Raw genomic sequence first — 16314 nt, forward strand, 5'->3', positions numbered from 1 at the left:
TCAAGCTAGAGCAGCAGGGAATGTTAAATGGAACTGTAGTATAGATATTGCCACAATGGCTGTTTGTTTGTTTTTTTTAATTAATTATGACAACTAGGGCTTAAATTCAGCCAGAGCCATCTGAAGCAGAACTCTGCTATGTTTTCAAACCCACCGGAGCCTTGGCAGGATTCAAATCCCTCAGCACCTCCTGGGAGCCTTGGCCCACAGCTGAAGGATGGAGCCCTCAATGAGGGGCAGATGTGGAGGCTTCAGGAATTGTCTCTGAGAATTTAAGACGTGGTAATAATAGTCCCAGCTTGCGTGTCCTTTGGGTTAGAAGTATTCATCTGGGGGAGAGGTTGGACAGTTCAGGTTATGTGTCAGCAGGAAAAGCCTTTCAGTAAACAAAACATGTATTCTGCCTGCATTCTGCTGTCTGAGTTATGAGTTCTGTCCAGAGTAATGCATCCATACAAGAGAGAGTAGAGGAGACAGGAACATCAAGCTGGTCTTTTTCCTCATGTAATTTAGCCAAAACTACATCTCAAAGCCCTGTCTGGATATAGGCCCTGATCCTACACTGAATTCCATGTGGCTTGCGGGAGCCCTGTATCTCAGAGAGCCAAATGGATTCAAATATAAGCTAAGACTAAGAATGCATCTTGGGACAGGTACAGTATTCAAGATATGGGCGGGACATAGATTTATATAGGGGCAATAAGATACTCCTTGTCTTATTTTCCATCCCTTTTTTAATAATACCTAACATCTTATTTGCCTTTTTGACCGCCTCTGCACATTGTGTGGATGTTTTCAAGGAACTATCCACAATAACTCCAAGATTTCTTTCCTGATTAGTTATAGCTAAATTAGCCCCCATCATATTGTAAGTATAGTTGGGGTTATTTTTTCCTATGTGCATTACCTTACGCTTATCCACATTACATTTCATTTGCCATTTAGTTGCCCAGTCACTCAGTTTGATGAGATCTTTTTGAAGTTCTTCACAGTCTGCCTTTGTCTTGACTGTCTTGAACAGTTTAGTGTCATCTGCAAACTTTGCCACCTCACTGCTTACCCCCTTCTCCAGATCATTTATGAATAAATTGAACAGGATTGGTCCTAGGACTGACCCTTGGGGGACACCACTAGTTACCCCTCTCCATTCGGAAAATTTACCATTTATGTCGACCCTCTGTTTCCTGTCTTTTAACCAGTTCTCAATCCATGAAAGGACCTTCCCTCTCATCCCATGACAACTTAATTTACATAAGAGCCTTTAATGAGGTACCTTGTCAGAGGCCTTCTGGAAATCCAAGTATACTATATCCACTGGATCCGCCCTGTCCACATGTTTGTTAACCCCTTCAAAGAACTCTAACAGATTAGTAAGACATGCTTTCCCTGTGCAGAAACCATGTTGACTTTTGCCCATCAAATTATGGTCTTCTACATGCCTGACAATTCTGTTCTTTACTATTGTTTCAACTAGTTTGCCTGGAACTGATGTTAAACTTACCAGTCTGTTATTGCCAGGGTCACCTCTAGAGCCCTTTTTAAATATTGGTGTCACATTAGCTATCTTCCAGTCATTAGGTACGGGAGCTGATCCAAAGATAGCCACCAGCTCAAGCTTTTTCCAAAGAGGCTTCAGCCAGACTGCTCTTGGGGAAATTGAATGACTCCTAAGGCATGGGAATGGGCAGGTACAAGAACAGCTGGGAGAGAGACTAGGGTTGGAGACTGGTTTGGGATCTGTGAGAAGCCGGGAGAACAGTTGGAGGCATGTGGAAGATTTAGGTGATGGGCAGGAGGCAAAATGAGATGAGTGGAGAAGGAGCAATGTGACAAGCAAATTGGGAGCTAGTGGCTTTGCCTAAAGATTAAAAAATTAAAAGGGAGGGGAAAAACAATGACACTTTGCTGTAAATCATTAGACTTATTTTAAATTCTCATAGTTGTAGGGGACCTGACTCTCAACTTGAGTTTAGAATGTTTGGGGTTAACAATATTGTTTCAGTGGTATCCAGGTCCTGCTTTCACCGTGTTGACCAAATACAGTGCCATGGGTCCAACACCATTTGTTACTAACTATCTAACTATTACTAACTATTTGGCAAAGTGGTTTGTGTCCAGCATAAGCAGTACCAAGATTTCTAAATCTTGCTCTCAGAAGCAGCATGAGGCATTTTAAGATAACCTGTTTACTTTGTTTTGGTTTTTCTCAGAGATGGAGAATCAAGGGTTACTTACGTCTCCAAAGTATTTGGATAACGCAGGTCTCTCAGCTCTAAGTATTTGGCACTTCTAAAAAATCTTTTGTTCACACCAGTAACATTACTACTATTTGGATTTGGGTAATTAATTTGCTCTTCTCTTCATTCTCCTTTGCTTCTCTCTTCTGCCTCCACTCTTGCTATCCTTTCTGATTTTTTTTTTAAATAGCTTCATAATGAAATGGTCATGGCTGTGCCAAATTGGCTGTTAGACAAACCGGTACCCTTAGGACTCCATTAGACTTATGGGAGACATACAAGGCAGCACAAGCGATTGGAAAGGTGCTATGGGGCAGAAGAAAGGGAGGACTGGGATATACACATTTCCTTGAGATTCAAAATTCTGAGCTCTTGTGTTCCAAAGCTGAGCTGTGTACAAAAGTGTGAATACCTGCCTACTCCTCCAGCCCTTTTTAAATGTTGTGTCATGGTTTGGTGCCCGATACCTGCTCCAACTCTTGGGTTGTGGTTCTTTCCTATTACTTGCTGTTGTCTGACTATGCATGACATACCTCATTAAGTCCAACCTTTTAAATCCCTTGACAGCTGCAAATCAAAAAGAGCCCTTGACTCCTACGTTTAAAGTGAAAGATGAGCCTCAGGATGAAGAAGCTGCAAGTTCTGTCTTGCCTCAGCCCAGCTATATATTCAACCAGGGATCTGAAGCCTCAGTCCCAAGCATCGCTGGGGCGACTGACAAGCCACAGGAAGTGCAGACAAATGTGATACGGCAGGACATGTCTATCAAGGCAGCATCTGAGCTACTCATGAAGTTATCAGGTAATTGATCCGTTTTAAAATATTCAGCTTCCGAAATGTTCACCTGTATGCCAGCAGGGATGCACTGAAGAGAAGGCATAGATATTAGTTACAACTGAAGGGGTAGCAAGGATGCCCATCCTTCTACCCCACCCCTTGATAGATACATCTAAGGTGTCATCGACTTGATGTCTAATTACTAAGTGCATGGATTTGAGTGGTCTTCAGGTTAATGATATAAAATCCATCAATGGAACTGATTTAAAATTTGTATATGTTGAAATAGTTTTAACATCTCCATACCTCATTTATTTATGCCTGTCTCTCTTCATTAACATCATAGGAGTGTGTATTTGCATTGTACACATGATGCAGATACCTGACATAACCTTACAAAAGATGGACTTTTGAAGCTTATGTTTGAGTGTAGTATCCTAAATGGTAAGACACTCTAAGCAGATACTGTAAACTGAACACACTTTATAATGAGATACTAACCACCTGAACTTGACTCTGTTGCTTTACTTTCTCTTTATGCCCCCCAGTAGAAATACAACCTTTTATTCTGTTGATTTTTCATGTGACTATATGGGCATGTATGTGTTTATCTAATGTGACTATATATCAGTGTCGAAAGGAGGAGCATAGTTTTGTTTGCCCGTCCTCCAACTATAGTGGTGTGCACCTAGGCATATGCATGCATATTTTGGGTATCTATGTTAAAGGCAGGGATTAGTTTGATGACTCTTTTTTGATTAGTGCCGATGCTACTTGGTTGACCTTGTAATAAACATCAGTTTTTGGTACAGATCAGTGAACATTGAATGCAAACTTTTTGAATGGGTGGGAGTGAGGAGCAGGAGAAAGGGGAGGTAGTTGACACAGATTCCAGGGCCAGAAGGAACCATTGTGAACTTATTGTGTGACTTCTTGTATAATACAGGCCATAGAGCTTCCCCCAGAATAATTTCTAAAATGCACATTTTAGGAAAACTGTTTAATTTGTGATGGAAACTCCGCTACGACCCTTGGTAAATTGTTCCAATGGTTAATTGCCCTCATAATTTAAAATGTATGTCTTAGTTCCAGCCTGAAAACTGGGATTCATATTTCTATTTCCATATCCAAAATTGGAAGAGCTTTTCTTGCAGTTTGACTGTGTCAAAGTCTTGCAAGAAACATTACCAGAAATTCACTCATCAGGGACGTTTGTGATCCTTGCCATTGACGTCTGAATTTGGTCTGCTAGATATTTGCCTTGTCAAATTTGAATGTAAGCTCAGAATACTATCTCAACTCCTGCCCTTAAGCAATGTCTTCTCTATTATCTTTTGGTTCTAATTCATTCAGTCAGTATGGCTGCCTCAGGGTTAGAAGCCATAGTGGTGGGCCACGTGACAGACAAAATGGCCTTAGCATTGGCCTGCTAAATCCAGGGTTGGGAGTTCAATCCTTGAGGAGGCCATATGGGGTCTGGGGCAAATAGATTAACAAAAATAACTGTGAGGGATGGTGCTTGGTCCTGCCAAGAGGTCAGGGGACTGGACTTGATGACATACCGAGGTCTCTTCCAGCTGTGTGAGATGGGTATCTCCATATATCTCACACATACTCTCTCTCTTACAGTTATAGAAATGTCTGGAGCCATCTACTTGGAAAGAATGATTTATTATATTTAATGTAAAAGAATTGAATTTTGGGGTGGGAATTTCCCAGAGAACACAAATATCAGTGGGGTAGCCATGTTAGTCTGTATCTGCAAAAACGTTGAGAAATCCTGTGGCAGCTTATAGACTAACAACATAGTCTTCATGCATCTGACTAAGTGCGTCTGTGCCCACAAAAGCTTATGCTCTGAAAAATCTTAATCTATAAGGTGCCCCAGGACTTCTTGGTTTTTTTCCAAGGAAAGAGTGAGGGGTAACCTAGGCTAGAGAGTGAGCCTCAGGAGTGGCTCTTCTTCCTCTCAGCGGGCTGCAAGATTGTCATACCCGAAACGGTCTCCCAGGACTGTGCAACTTTGCTAGCCCCCCGTGGGTACCTATAGTGTGTGGGGTGTGCCAGTTGAACCAAAGCAGAGCTTTGATTGGGTGCAGAGGGAGCGCACAGCTCTCACAGTCTTGTGTTCAATCACTATGCGCCTTATTTCACACGGCCTTGCTTTACTTTTGGGTTGTCACTTTTGTAACAAAGGTAGGAAAAAACCTATGTGGACGAAAGCCAGCAGAAACTGGCAATCCTGTGCATGGACAACAGTAAACAAAATGTCTTGTGGGCCGCATCTAGAACCCCAAAAGGCTGCAGCTTGCCCTTGCTATAAAATGTGTTTTGTATTGATTTAGCATTCTAGCATTGCTAGCAGGATTTGTTTTGAGTAGAAATAGAATTCAAACAATGGTGTTCTAGTGGTAAAACCCTCCAATCTAATGGTTGCTTTCTATTTTTCTTCATACAAAATAATAGCAATTTAATAAGTTCCTCCCAGTGTTTTGGAGATATTATAAATCATAACAGTGGAGTCTGAGTAGTAACAGTGCAACTGTGGAATCTCTTTGTCTTACTGTAAAATACAATTTTATTGCTGGTTTTTATTACAGAAGGTTAGCCTATGCCTTTTTGAAATATCTATTCAAATAGGATGCTGTCTTGTTGATCCCCTCCACATACGCTACTCAAAAGGAATTATCAGACTATATAAAACCTTATACAAGTCTTCAGTCATTTTCTGTTGGGAGCTGACTGAATGCTTCAGGGGAGAAAGTGTTTCTTTTGTGATCATTTCAGTGATTCAGCAAAGCTTGAGGATGATACTTCTGGCTGATCAATAGTTCAGAAAGTAAGGAGTTAATTGAGATTTATTTACACATATTGCACTGTTGCAGTTAATGTTCCTCAATTAGCCTATGGCTGGGGTTATGCAGCGTTGGTGGTTAAACATTTCAGTTTACAGTCTTTGACAGCTCTTAGGAGCATAAAGGTAGTGTTCAACGTGGGTTATGTTGAAAAAGATTCCATTAATGAAAAGCCCTTTTTAATTTTTTTCCTTGGGGCTTGTGTAAATACAAGCTACGTCTACACTACAGCACTCTTCCAAATATGATCTTCTGGAAGATTGTCTTTCAAAAGAGAGCGTCTACACACAAAAAGCGGATCGTGCTTTCAATCCTCTCTTTCGAAAGGGAGCGCGAAGACACCCCCAGGCGCTCTTTCAAAAAAACGGAGCAGGAAACACGGTGGATGGGGTTACATGACTAACAAGCCCTTCTGGGGCCTGCAGCCAGCCGTTCCCTTAAAGAGCCCCTCCAAAACACCCTGCCCTGCACACACTGAGGCCTACAGAGCTGACACAAGTCCTGCAGAGCCTCTGCACAAATCCGACAGCCAGGTGGATCCACACCAGCAACTCCTAGCAGCAGAACTGGCCTTCCTGAGCACTGTGTTTGGCCAATGGGACAATGTGGTTGAGGGTGCCCTCCACCTCCTCCTGTGGGTGAGCCGGGGATCTGGAGCCCCTCCACCTGGGGTCCTGCTGGTGACACCCCTGAGTGCCCCAGTGCATTTGGAGCCACTCCAGCAGCTCTGACTGGTGGGAGCAGCTTGTGATGGGGGACTGGGACAATGCCAGGTGGGTCCAGAACTTTAGAGTGAGCAGGAGCTTCTCCATAGGCTTGCCCCTGCCCTGAGGCACTGGGACACCAGCATTCAACTCGCTCTTTAAAAGAGAGTAGCCATCACTACCTGGAAGCTGGCCACCTCAGACAGCTATCGGTTTGTGGGGCACCAATTTGGGGTGAGCAAGGCCACCATCAGGGCTGTCCTCATGGAGGTAAGGCATGCTTGGGTCACACTCCTGCCACAGGGAATGGGCTCCTGGGCAAGGGGGCCCCTTGGCAGCTGGGGACATGGGGGAGAGGGGGTTAGGAGGGGGCTGGGAACGGGAGGGAGCAGGGTGGAGGGGGCTGGGCACACCCCATCATGCTCTTATGAGAGCGCATGCTCTCCCTGCCATACAGGTTGACCTCGTGATGAATGTGATTCTACTGCATAGGCTCATCCATGTGGGTGATCTGGACGTTTCAGTCATGGGATTCGCTCTGCTCAGCTTCCCACACTACTTCAGCACCTTGGACAGGATCCACATACCCATCTGTGCCCTGGAACACAGCACTGGCAGCTATGTGCACTGAAAAGGATATGATTTGGTAGTGCTCCAGGTGCTGGTGGACATCAAGGGCCACTTCATGGGCATCTATGTGCAGTGGGTGGGCTGGACACACAATGCCTGGGTGTTCCAGAACTCCGAGCTCTGCTGCTGCATGGAGGCTGGGACATACATCCCCCAATGGGAGTTCCAGGTTGGGGATGTCACCATGCCCCTGTGCATGGTGGCAAACTCCACCTACCCCTTGCAGCCCTGGCTGATGCAGCCCTACACTGGCCACCCAGAGTCCACCCAGGAGGTATTTAATACCTATCTCAACCAGGCCCACAATGCAGTGGAGCGGGCCTTTTGGTGCCTGAAGGGCTGGTGACGGTGCCTCCTCACACACCTGGAGGTCGGGCAGCAGAATGTGCTGCAGGTGGTGGACACCTTCTGCATCCTCCACAATATAGTGGAGGGTAAGGGTGAAGCCTTCATGCAGGGGTGGGCGGCCGAAGCCTGCCCCACCTCCCGTAAGCAGCTGGTCGCTTCCCCGAGCTGCCAGGCACACCAGGACGGGGTCTGTATCAGAGAGTCCCTCTGAGGGACCTGTTCCCATGGGCAGTTGTACCCCCCCCCATCCACAACCGTCCCATGTAGGTCCCCACACACGTGTACCCATCACTGTTCCCCCACCATGAGCAGGGGACACAGGGATGGTGCAAAAATAAACTGCTTAACCAACACTATAATTTCCGTGTTTTTAGCAAACAATGAACAAAACTATATACAGTGGGGAATAGGGCAAACTATGTACATGGGGGGCCAGGGCCAGGGAGGGACCTCAACCAGGGAAATGGGGTATCCTACTCTGGGGAGGGGGCGGGTGGCCACAAGCCCCATCACTCCCAGGATGTGCCACACCTGCTCTGGGGTCCCTGGTGAGGCTAAGAAAGGGCAGGCAGCATGGGGAGACAGAGCCCTGGGCGGGTTCTGGTGGGGTCGGGCTTGGCAGTGGGTCATGAGCAGAAGCAGCAAGGAAGGCAGTGGGGAGCACTGGGACTCCTGTTACAGCTGGCGCTGGCCATGCCTGCCTGTCACTGTTGAGGGGGTGGCCGTGAAGCTGCCAGCACACTCTCAGCTTCCTACCACGGGGTTACTGGGTCCGTGCAGCTTTAGGGGCAGCTGAACTCAAGGATCTTAGAGCTCTGCTGCTGCTGCTGCTGCTGGCCAAGGCGTCTCCACTCCTCAGCAGCCGGTGCCAGGGTGGACTCCTCTTTCGCAAGAATGGCCCTTGGAGCATTTCGAATGAGCGCAATTTGTGTGTAGATGCTCCGCGTGCTCTTTTAAAAGAGGGATGGGTTTTACCGAAGTACTTGCTAGCGCAGATGCGGCTACGCAGTGCCAACAAAACATGCTAGAGGGGTGTGACTTAAACTAGGACTACATCAGCATGAACTAGGTACCATTTAGTGTGTGTCAGCAAGGTCCACGCAGAGCAGTTAGCGCCTGGGCACATTACAGCGCTCAAATCACACCCCTCTGCTCTGTTTCCCCATGCTGTGTAGACAAGCCTCCAATGTTTCTTGGATTTCAATTAAAATAGCATTATTTGAGATCCTCGCTGAGTCCCAAAAACATGAGTAGTTTTGTCCTGTTCTAGTGATTAGAAGTTTCAGTAACTTGGAAGTATCTTCAAAAGAGACCACATCTGTTTTTTGGATGTCAGAAGGAACAAGGCTTTGCAAGAATAGGTATATCTAGGTATTCTGGTGCTTCAGCAGGTGTGGCAAGGGAGAGGGAAAATTTTTTGTCAAAAGCCCTCCCTAGTTATGCAACTGATATTTGATAATTAGGTGTAAAACAGACCCTCTTGCAGTCTATATCTGCTTGATAAAAATCAAAAGGATAACAATATTTACTTGTTGAATGATGCTTCTGCTGCAAACTTTTCCTTAATAAAACAAAACCCCCAAAACCACAACTCTCACTATCCATAATCTTTTGAAAGTCTAACAAATGTTTTCTTCTGGAGTAAAATTTGACTTCTGCCTTTCTGCTCAGGAGCATTACACAAACATATGGTTCCATTTTCCTATTTACATAAGAATATTGCCAACATTTTAATTCTTACTGTAACATTCCAAAAAGTCTTACAAGAAATCCAGGGTTGGTTTTTTTTTTTCCCAAATGTAACTAAGCTGCCTCTTCTTCAGTTGTATCCATCTCTATTATTGAAAGGCAACAGTTCATCCCCAAAATATCAACGTAGATTATTCAAGCACTGCATTGTACTCATCTGAGTTTAATGCATCCTGTCTTGCTGCAGGCATTTCTTGTAAATTATAGTTGCCAATGAAACCCGTCTGTTAACTTTCATTTACACTCTATTGTCACATTCAGAAAACTCCCTTCTACTGAAACAGCTGAGAGATTGTTTTATGTATGTATTATCTTTCATAATCATTGAATGCTTTACTATCTTGCACAAACACTGTCACAGCCCTGAAAATACATAAAATGTTTTCTCCTGTATACCATCTTAATTCCCTCACTATATATATTAAATGATTCTATCATGATCCCTAAGTCTTCAAACAGTTACCAGCATTATTCAGAGTACAGTAAAAGCTCAGTTAACCAGAGAGGTCAATTAACTGACATTTCTGATATCTTCCAATGCATGTCTTCAATCTGGTAACTGAGACTAGTATACTGCCAAGCACAATATGCAATTGTATATTCTGCACTCTGACTTTATACAAAAGAAGCAGAAGACAAGTAAAGATGCTGAAATCAAAGATTTCTTCAATAAAGCAGCTTCCAGGGTGTGTTGCAGGACCATTATATATTCAGCCCAGTCACCTACATTTTTTATATCTACAATGATGGTTGATGTTGATAATGATGACTGGCAGGTGCTACAAGATCCTGAAGTGCCTTCTGAATCATGGAAGAAAGATTAAATTATGTTCAGTGTAGTTTTAATGATCTGGGAGTACATCCTGTGCTGCCCATAGGGATATATAACGTCATTGAATAACCTACTGCACGGAAAACTTCACCTGTATACATCTAAGTGCTTCAACAAATCAACCACTCTGCAGTGCACTACTGCTACGGGATTGCTGAGTACCTGTGTACTATTTTACACTTTATTCATTTTGTTGTATTCTAATTCTTTGAAAATTAGTAAAGTATAGCACTCTGCTAAATAGTTCTCCTGGGTACATGGCTGTGGTCTAACATTGGGCTTTAAGCCCATGTAGAACCATTTCTCTATTACTTGAAATGTTTGGAGACCTGTGCCTGTGCCGCCGCCCCCCCCCACCCCCCCCCCAAAAAAAAGTCTGTCTAAAATGCACTGTATTTGAAGACTCGTCAAATTGATGGTTTTTTTTCATGATGTATCTTTAACTCGTCAGCTTCACTTTGAATATTATTCACATGTCAGCGTTTGCTTCAAACACAGCATGTTTCAGTGGGTCAGCTCTGTCTTGAAGGTGTGTAAGCTGAACCATGATTTGGTCAGAATTTTAACTGCTGTGATATGTATAGAGGAAGTCTGCTTGTTGTTTTTAAATAGTGATATTTGTCATTCAAACACAGATGAAGTCAAAGATATTTTTGTAGAAGATCTGAATCTCATGCTAAATCTTTCCCCCATTCTCCTGATCTTTTTCTCTTTCTAAGACAGCATGGTTTAGTGGATTGGCAACCTCTCTGGAAGTGTCTGTGAATTCCTGTCGTTGCCATTGACTTCCAGTGTGACATTGGGCAAGTCACCCAGCCTCTGTGTCCTTCAATTTTTACCCATATGTAAAATGGGGCTAATTTACCATTACGGTAAAGCACTTTCAGCTCTATTACTGAAAAGTCCTAACTATTAGTTATTTGTTTTCCATTGTCTATAAAAGTAGTTTGAAACCATGCAGGTCTGGCATTTTTAAACAAAAAAGAAGTATATGGGAATTTGGAGAAAGCTCTTTGGGACTACTTGGCATCAAGATGACTTGAAATTAAAGGGCTGGCTTTTCTGGTACACGTTTAATTGCTCAAAACAAACTTCCAGTGTTTATGGCAGATAAATAATAAACAAACAAGCGAGAGCAGTTGAGAGGTGTTATATAACATAATCTCTGAGACAGACTTCTAAATACAGGTTTCAGTATGAGTTCTATACCTGTAATCAAGGATATGTTTTGTTGGGTTTTTTGTTTGTGACAGGCTGCCTCACCCACTGGTAAGAGAATTGGTTTATATTAAAACCCTCTTGACTTAAGATGCAGTAGGAAAAAAAAAAAATCGGGGGGGGTCTGTCAACAGTTTAAGAAAACACCTGTTTTTGGCCTGTTCCTGCTGATTCAGGCTTGTGTGGTGTAGGCTATGGAGCTGTTTGATTGCAGTGCAGAAGTTTGGGCTCGGGATGGAGGTGGGAAAGTCCCAGAGCTCAGTCAGCAGTCCCACAGGGCTGGCCTTTGATAAGGTAGGGTTACCATATTCAAACTTTCCAAAAAAGAGGACACCCCTGAGAGGGAGTGTATCTGTATCAGTACCTACCCACCAGCTCTTTATTAATGTACTGGCTGCACTATGAACTATATATACCAGTGTTTCTTCAACTGTGGTCTGTGGGACACTGGTGTTCTGCGAGCAACTCACAGGTGTGCCACAGCAGGGTGGCAACTACCTTGGAGGTGCAGTGCATGTATCTCGCTTTAATAACAGCAGATATATACAATGCCACCTCTTCAGTGCTCTGGGATGGAATAAAATTACTTCATTTTGGTTTTTTGCTGTATATGTGGCTGGGTTTTGTCTGTCTCTCTCTCTGGCCGGATGGCAGTTTTTTTGAGGAAAGTGCTCAGAGGTGTTCCCCATCGAAGTATTATTGTTTGATGTTCTGGGATCTCCAAAAGAGACCCTGAGATATACTGTGTAGAAAACATTAGTCCAGCGCGAGTTGGTAGATCCAGATACGCTCCCTCTCAGGGAAGTCCCCCTTTTTTTGAAGGGTCAAATATGGTGACCCTAGAGAAGGGTGATCTGGGCAAAAGCCCGCAGTGCCTCCAGAGCAGGGGCTTCCCTCCCCCTACTGCTCCGCTCGCACCTGCAGCCCCACGGCTCCTTCCTTGGAGACATCCCTCACCAGCTGCTCCCGAGAGCTTCCTGTTTTGCTCTAGGAGGGGCAGGGGATGTGGGATGGGGGGAGGAAGATGTGTTCACATCAGGGTATCCCTACTCCCCCATGTGCCCCATCTTCACAGAGCAGGGTGTGGGGCACAGGCTCACCAAGAATGGGGCAGAGCTGCCAGCGGCAGCTGCTGCATTTGAAGATTTCCTCCAGGCTGCTAAGTGCTGGTCTCTTAAAGGGGCGGCGCGAGCTCGCTCTCTCATGCTTTTTCCAGCCCACACCTCTTTCACACTCCCCCCTCAACCCCCCCAGTGTAGATGTATGTTATTGTAGTTAATGTTACTTGGTAATTCCTGCAATGCTGCACATATGTTCACTGTGATTTTAGTCTTTCAAAGTTTTGCTATTTTTGGCCTGGTCTGTGCATTTCGTAATTGTACGTCTGTCTTCTGCTTGCATTTAGTTCTTTGAGCAGTGAGTTCTAGAAAGCCTAACTTGTCCTGGCTGCAGTAATTATCATTATTACTTTTATTGCCTTATTGTGTTCTGTCACCATTATTTAAAGTGATACAAATAATAGTATCCTTCTAACTTTAGCTTGTACTAACATTAGCTATGCCAGTTTAAAAACATTAGCTAAACACATAATTTTAGACACTGGGCAGGTGAAGACTGCTTATTTTCAAATTGTACTTTTGTTTATATTTCTAAAATAACTTAGAATTTGCATAGGAATTAAAGGAAGTTCAAACTATGATATAAATAGTAACGTTGAAGTCAAATATGAGTGACATGCGTGACTGTGATCAGTAAACATAGTGCCAAGACATTTTTTATAAACTACCTTTCTCAGTAAAAGAGAAAAACATAACCACGTGTTCAAAATCATGATTTTAGTAGGGCTGTCAATTACAGTTAATGCAAGTGATTAACTCAAAAAGATGAATTTCAATAGAAAAAATTAATCATCATTAGTCAGTTTTAATCACACTGTTCAGCAACAGACTCCCAATTGAAATTTATTAAACGTTTTTGAATATATTTCTACAATTTCAAATATACCGATTTCAATTACAGCATAGAATAAAAAGTGAACATTGTTTACTTTGCATTATTGTATTACAAATATTTACACTGTAAAAATATAAATAAAAGCTATAGTATTTTTCAATTCATCTCACCCAAGTACTGAAATGAAATCTCTTTATTGTGAAAGTGCAATTTACAATGTAGATTTTCTTTTTGTCACGTAAGTGCACCCAAAATAACACGATGTAAAACTTTAGAGGCTACAAATCCTCTCAGTTCTATTTTTCAGTCAGCCAATCTCCAAGCCAGCCGAGTTTGTTTACATTTATGGGAGTGTGATAGGGCACACTCATTCCACACTGCACTGAAGGCTGACAAAGCCACGCCCGTTTCACCTTAATGGGCATGCTGCAGTTCTATTGAGGCTGATGGCTGGAAGGAGAGGACATGCTCTGCCTGCTCCACACAAACTGCAGTGAGAACCCAGATGCCAAGGAACTGAAACCCAGGCCAATGGTGAGAAGGTCTTAGAGACCTCATGGGGACCAGAGACACTTAGGCATGAACAAACTTTGTAGGAGGCTGGGAGGGGAGCCTGCTTGTTGCAGGGAAGTGAGGCTTTACGGGCCAAGAGGCTGCAGCGAAGCAGAACAGGCTGCCGCGTACGCCATGTGGTGAGTGTCCGGGTGCAGGGCAAGACAAGCTGACCCCCTGCTACTGCTGTTGCCTGCCCCAGCTGCCCACACCCTGAACCTGTTAAACCTCCTTCTTCCCATGTATTGGACCACTGCAGAGCCCCCAAAAGCAGTCTCCCCACCTTGTTCTATTGACAGGACAGCTCTGGTTGTATGTCTGCTGCTTTCATTCACGGCATTTCGTTCTGCCATATATTTCGTGTATAGTCCTCTTGGATGATGACCCCGCACAGGGTTTCTTCTAGGAACATTTTCACTGCAGGTTTGACAAAATACAAAGAAAGTGCCAATGTGAGATTTCTAAAGACAGCTACAGCCCTTGACCGAAGGTTTAAGAATCTGGAGTGCCTTCCAAAATCTGAGGGGGTTGAGGTGTAGCACATGTTTGCAGGAGTGTTAAAAGATCCACACTCTGATGCAGAAACTACAGAACCCAAACCACCAACAAAGAAAATTGACCACCTGCTTTTGACATCTGATTTAGATGAAAGTGAACATGCATTGGTCCACAACGTTATGGATCACTATTGAGCAAAACCCATTATCAGCATGAAAGCACATCCTCTGGAATGGTAGTTGAAACATGAAGGGGCATATGAATCTTCCGCATGCCTGGCAGGTAAATATGTTTGGATGCTGGCTATGACAATGCCATGCAGATATCTCTTCTCGCTTTCAGGTGGCATTATAAACAAGAAGCAGCAGCATTATGTCACACAAGTGTAAACCAACTTTTTGTCTGAGTGATTGGCTGAACAAGAAGTAGGACTGAATGGGCGTTGTAGATGCTGAAGTCTTAAATTATTTTGTTTTTAATGCAGGTATTTTTACATAATTCTGCATGTGAATTTTCAACTTTTGTGATAGAGATTCCAGTGCAGTACTGGTAAAGGGGGGGAAATGAAAAATACTATCTCTTTGTTTTCAGTACATTTGTAATCAAAAATAAACATAAAGCGAGCACTGTTCACTGTGTATTTGGTGGTGTTATTGAATTGAATACATATGTAAAAATGTAGAAAACATCCAAAATATTTAACTAAATGGTATCCTATTAACAGTGCGATTAACCACATGATTAATTGCAATTAATATTAATTGCTTGAAAACCTAGTTTGTGTTGAAAAATAGACTAAAATAAAATAGGTAATGGCAAGACAGTGTGAGAGAGAGTGAACAGATTTTATTTATTTTGTCTCTACTAAAGATAGTGTAGAAAGCATCAAATATGTTTTTCTGATCTGATAACTCAAGATTGGGAATATCCTGCCGTATTATCTCTTGATTACTGTAAATATACATGTATACTTTAAAAATGGCTCTAATTGGAGTTTGTCTATATTTTCCTTTCTTATATATTAGAAGATTAGATACAGTGCTTCTACCAGCTAACTCAAGTTACTATCTGCAAAGAGGATAGCATTTCAGGTGTCTAATAGTTCCTGGAATCCTAGTGGAAGTTTTCTCCCACCCCACAAAATCTGAAACGGCACCACAGTGAGTCAGGAATAGCTAAAGGCCTGTGTGAAGACCCTGGGCTCTGGCAAGATGCAGCCATAGTTGTGTGACCGAGAGGCCCACAGTTGGGTGACCGCATGAAGCCAGCCACCATGTACCAAGCACCAGGCACTGCAAGTCACAACAGCAGCATGGAAGTAAATGTGGCGATACAGTATATACCATGCTACCCTCACTTCTGCACTGCTGCTGGCAGTGGAGTTCCCTTCGGAGCTGTGTGTCCAGCCAGCACACAGTGGTATCAGGTTGCCCTGACAGTGCTTACTTTGTGTTGAGGCTGAGCTCTGGGCCGAGCATCTCTTTCAATACACGTTAAACACTGGATGGGGCAGGGGGGCCCAGATGTGTTGGGCCAGAAGCCAAGGGAGTCTGTGAAGGTCAGGAATGTTGGGGAGGCACCAAACTACAAATTTGCCCAGGGTGCCATTTCTTCTTAGGCTATTAAATGACCCCTTAATGTTGAACCCCACAGCTCAGAAATTGCAGGCACAGGGCAGCCGTGGGTGTCTAACCGCAATATAGACATGCCCCATGTGACCCATTTTGTGTCTCTGGCATCCTTCATTTCACGGAATGGCCCTACTTTTACAGGCAGATTTCCCTGTCACATCCTGATGGCATAATATCTCATTTTCATTGCTGTGTATTACACACATTTGACTTTCAGCAAGTTGAGAGGGTACCTCAACCACCTGCTTCTCCCCAGCACTGTCCATACATCTGTCTAGAGATCTCACAAGATTCTCAACCTATACACCCAGCTGGCAATTTCCCACGATG

At 43.6% G+C, this 16314-nt stretch overlaps 1 protein-coding gene across 4 annotated transcripts in view; it reads left to right on the top strand.

Annotated features, from left to right (window-relative positions):
• Positions 1-16314, top strand: part of ZNF827 (zinc finger protein 827) — a 160974-nt gene that overhangs the window by 62122 nt on the left and 82538 nt on the right. For all 4 annotated transcript variants that reach the window (XM_074993239.1, XM_074993241.1, XM_074993240.1 and 1 more), the window contains exon 5: positions 2805-3038. In XM_074993239.1, the coding sequence (XP_074849340.1) occupies positions 2805-3038 (234 nt within the window). The remainder of the gene's footprint in view (positions 1-2804; positions 3039-16314) is intronic.

The sequence above is a fragment of the Carettochelys insculpta genome, chromosome 4, assembly GCF_033958435.1.
Source record: "Carettochelys insculpta isolate YL-2023 chromosome 4, ASM3395843v1, whole genome shotgun sequence".
Classification (NCBI taxonomy): Eukaryota; Metazoa; Chordata; order Testudines; family Carettochelyidae; genus Carettochelys; species Carettochelys insculpta.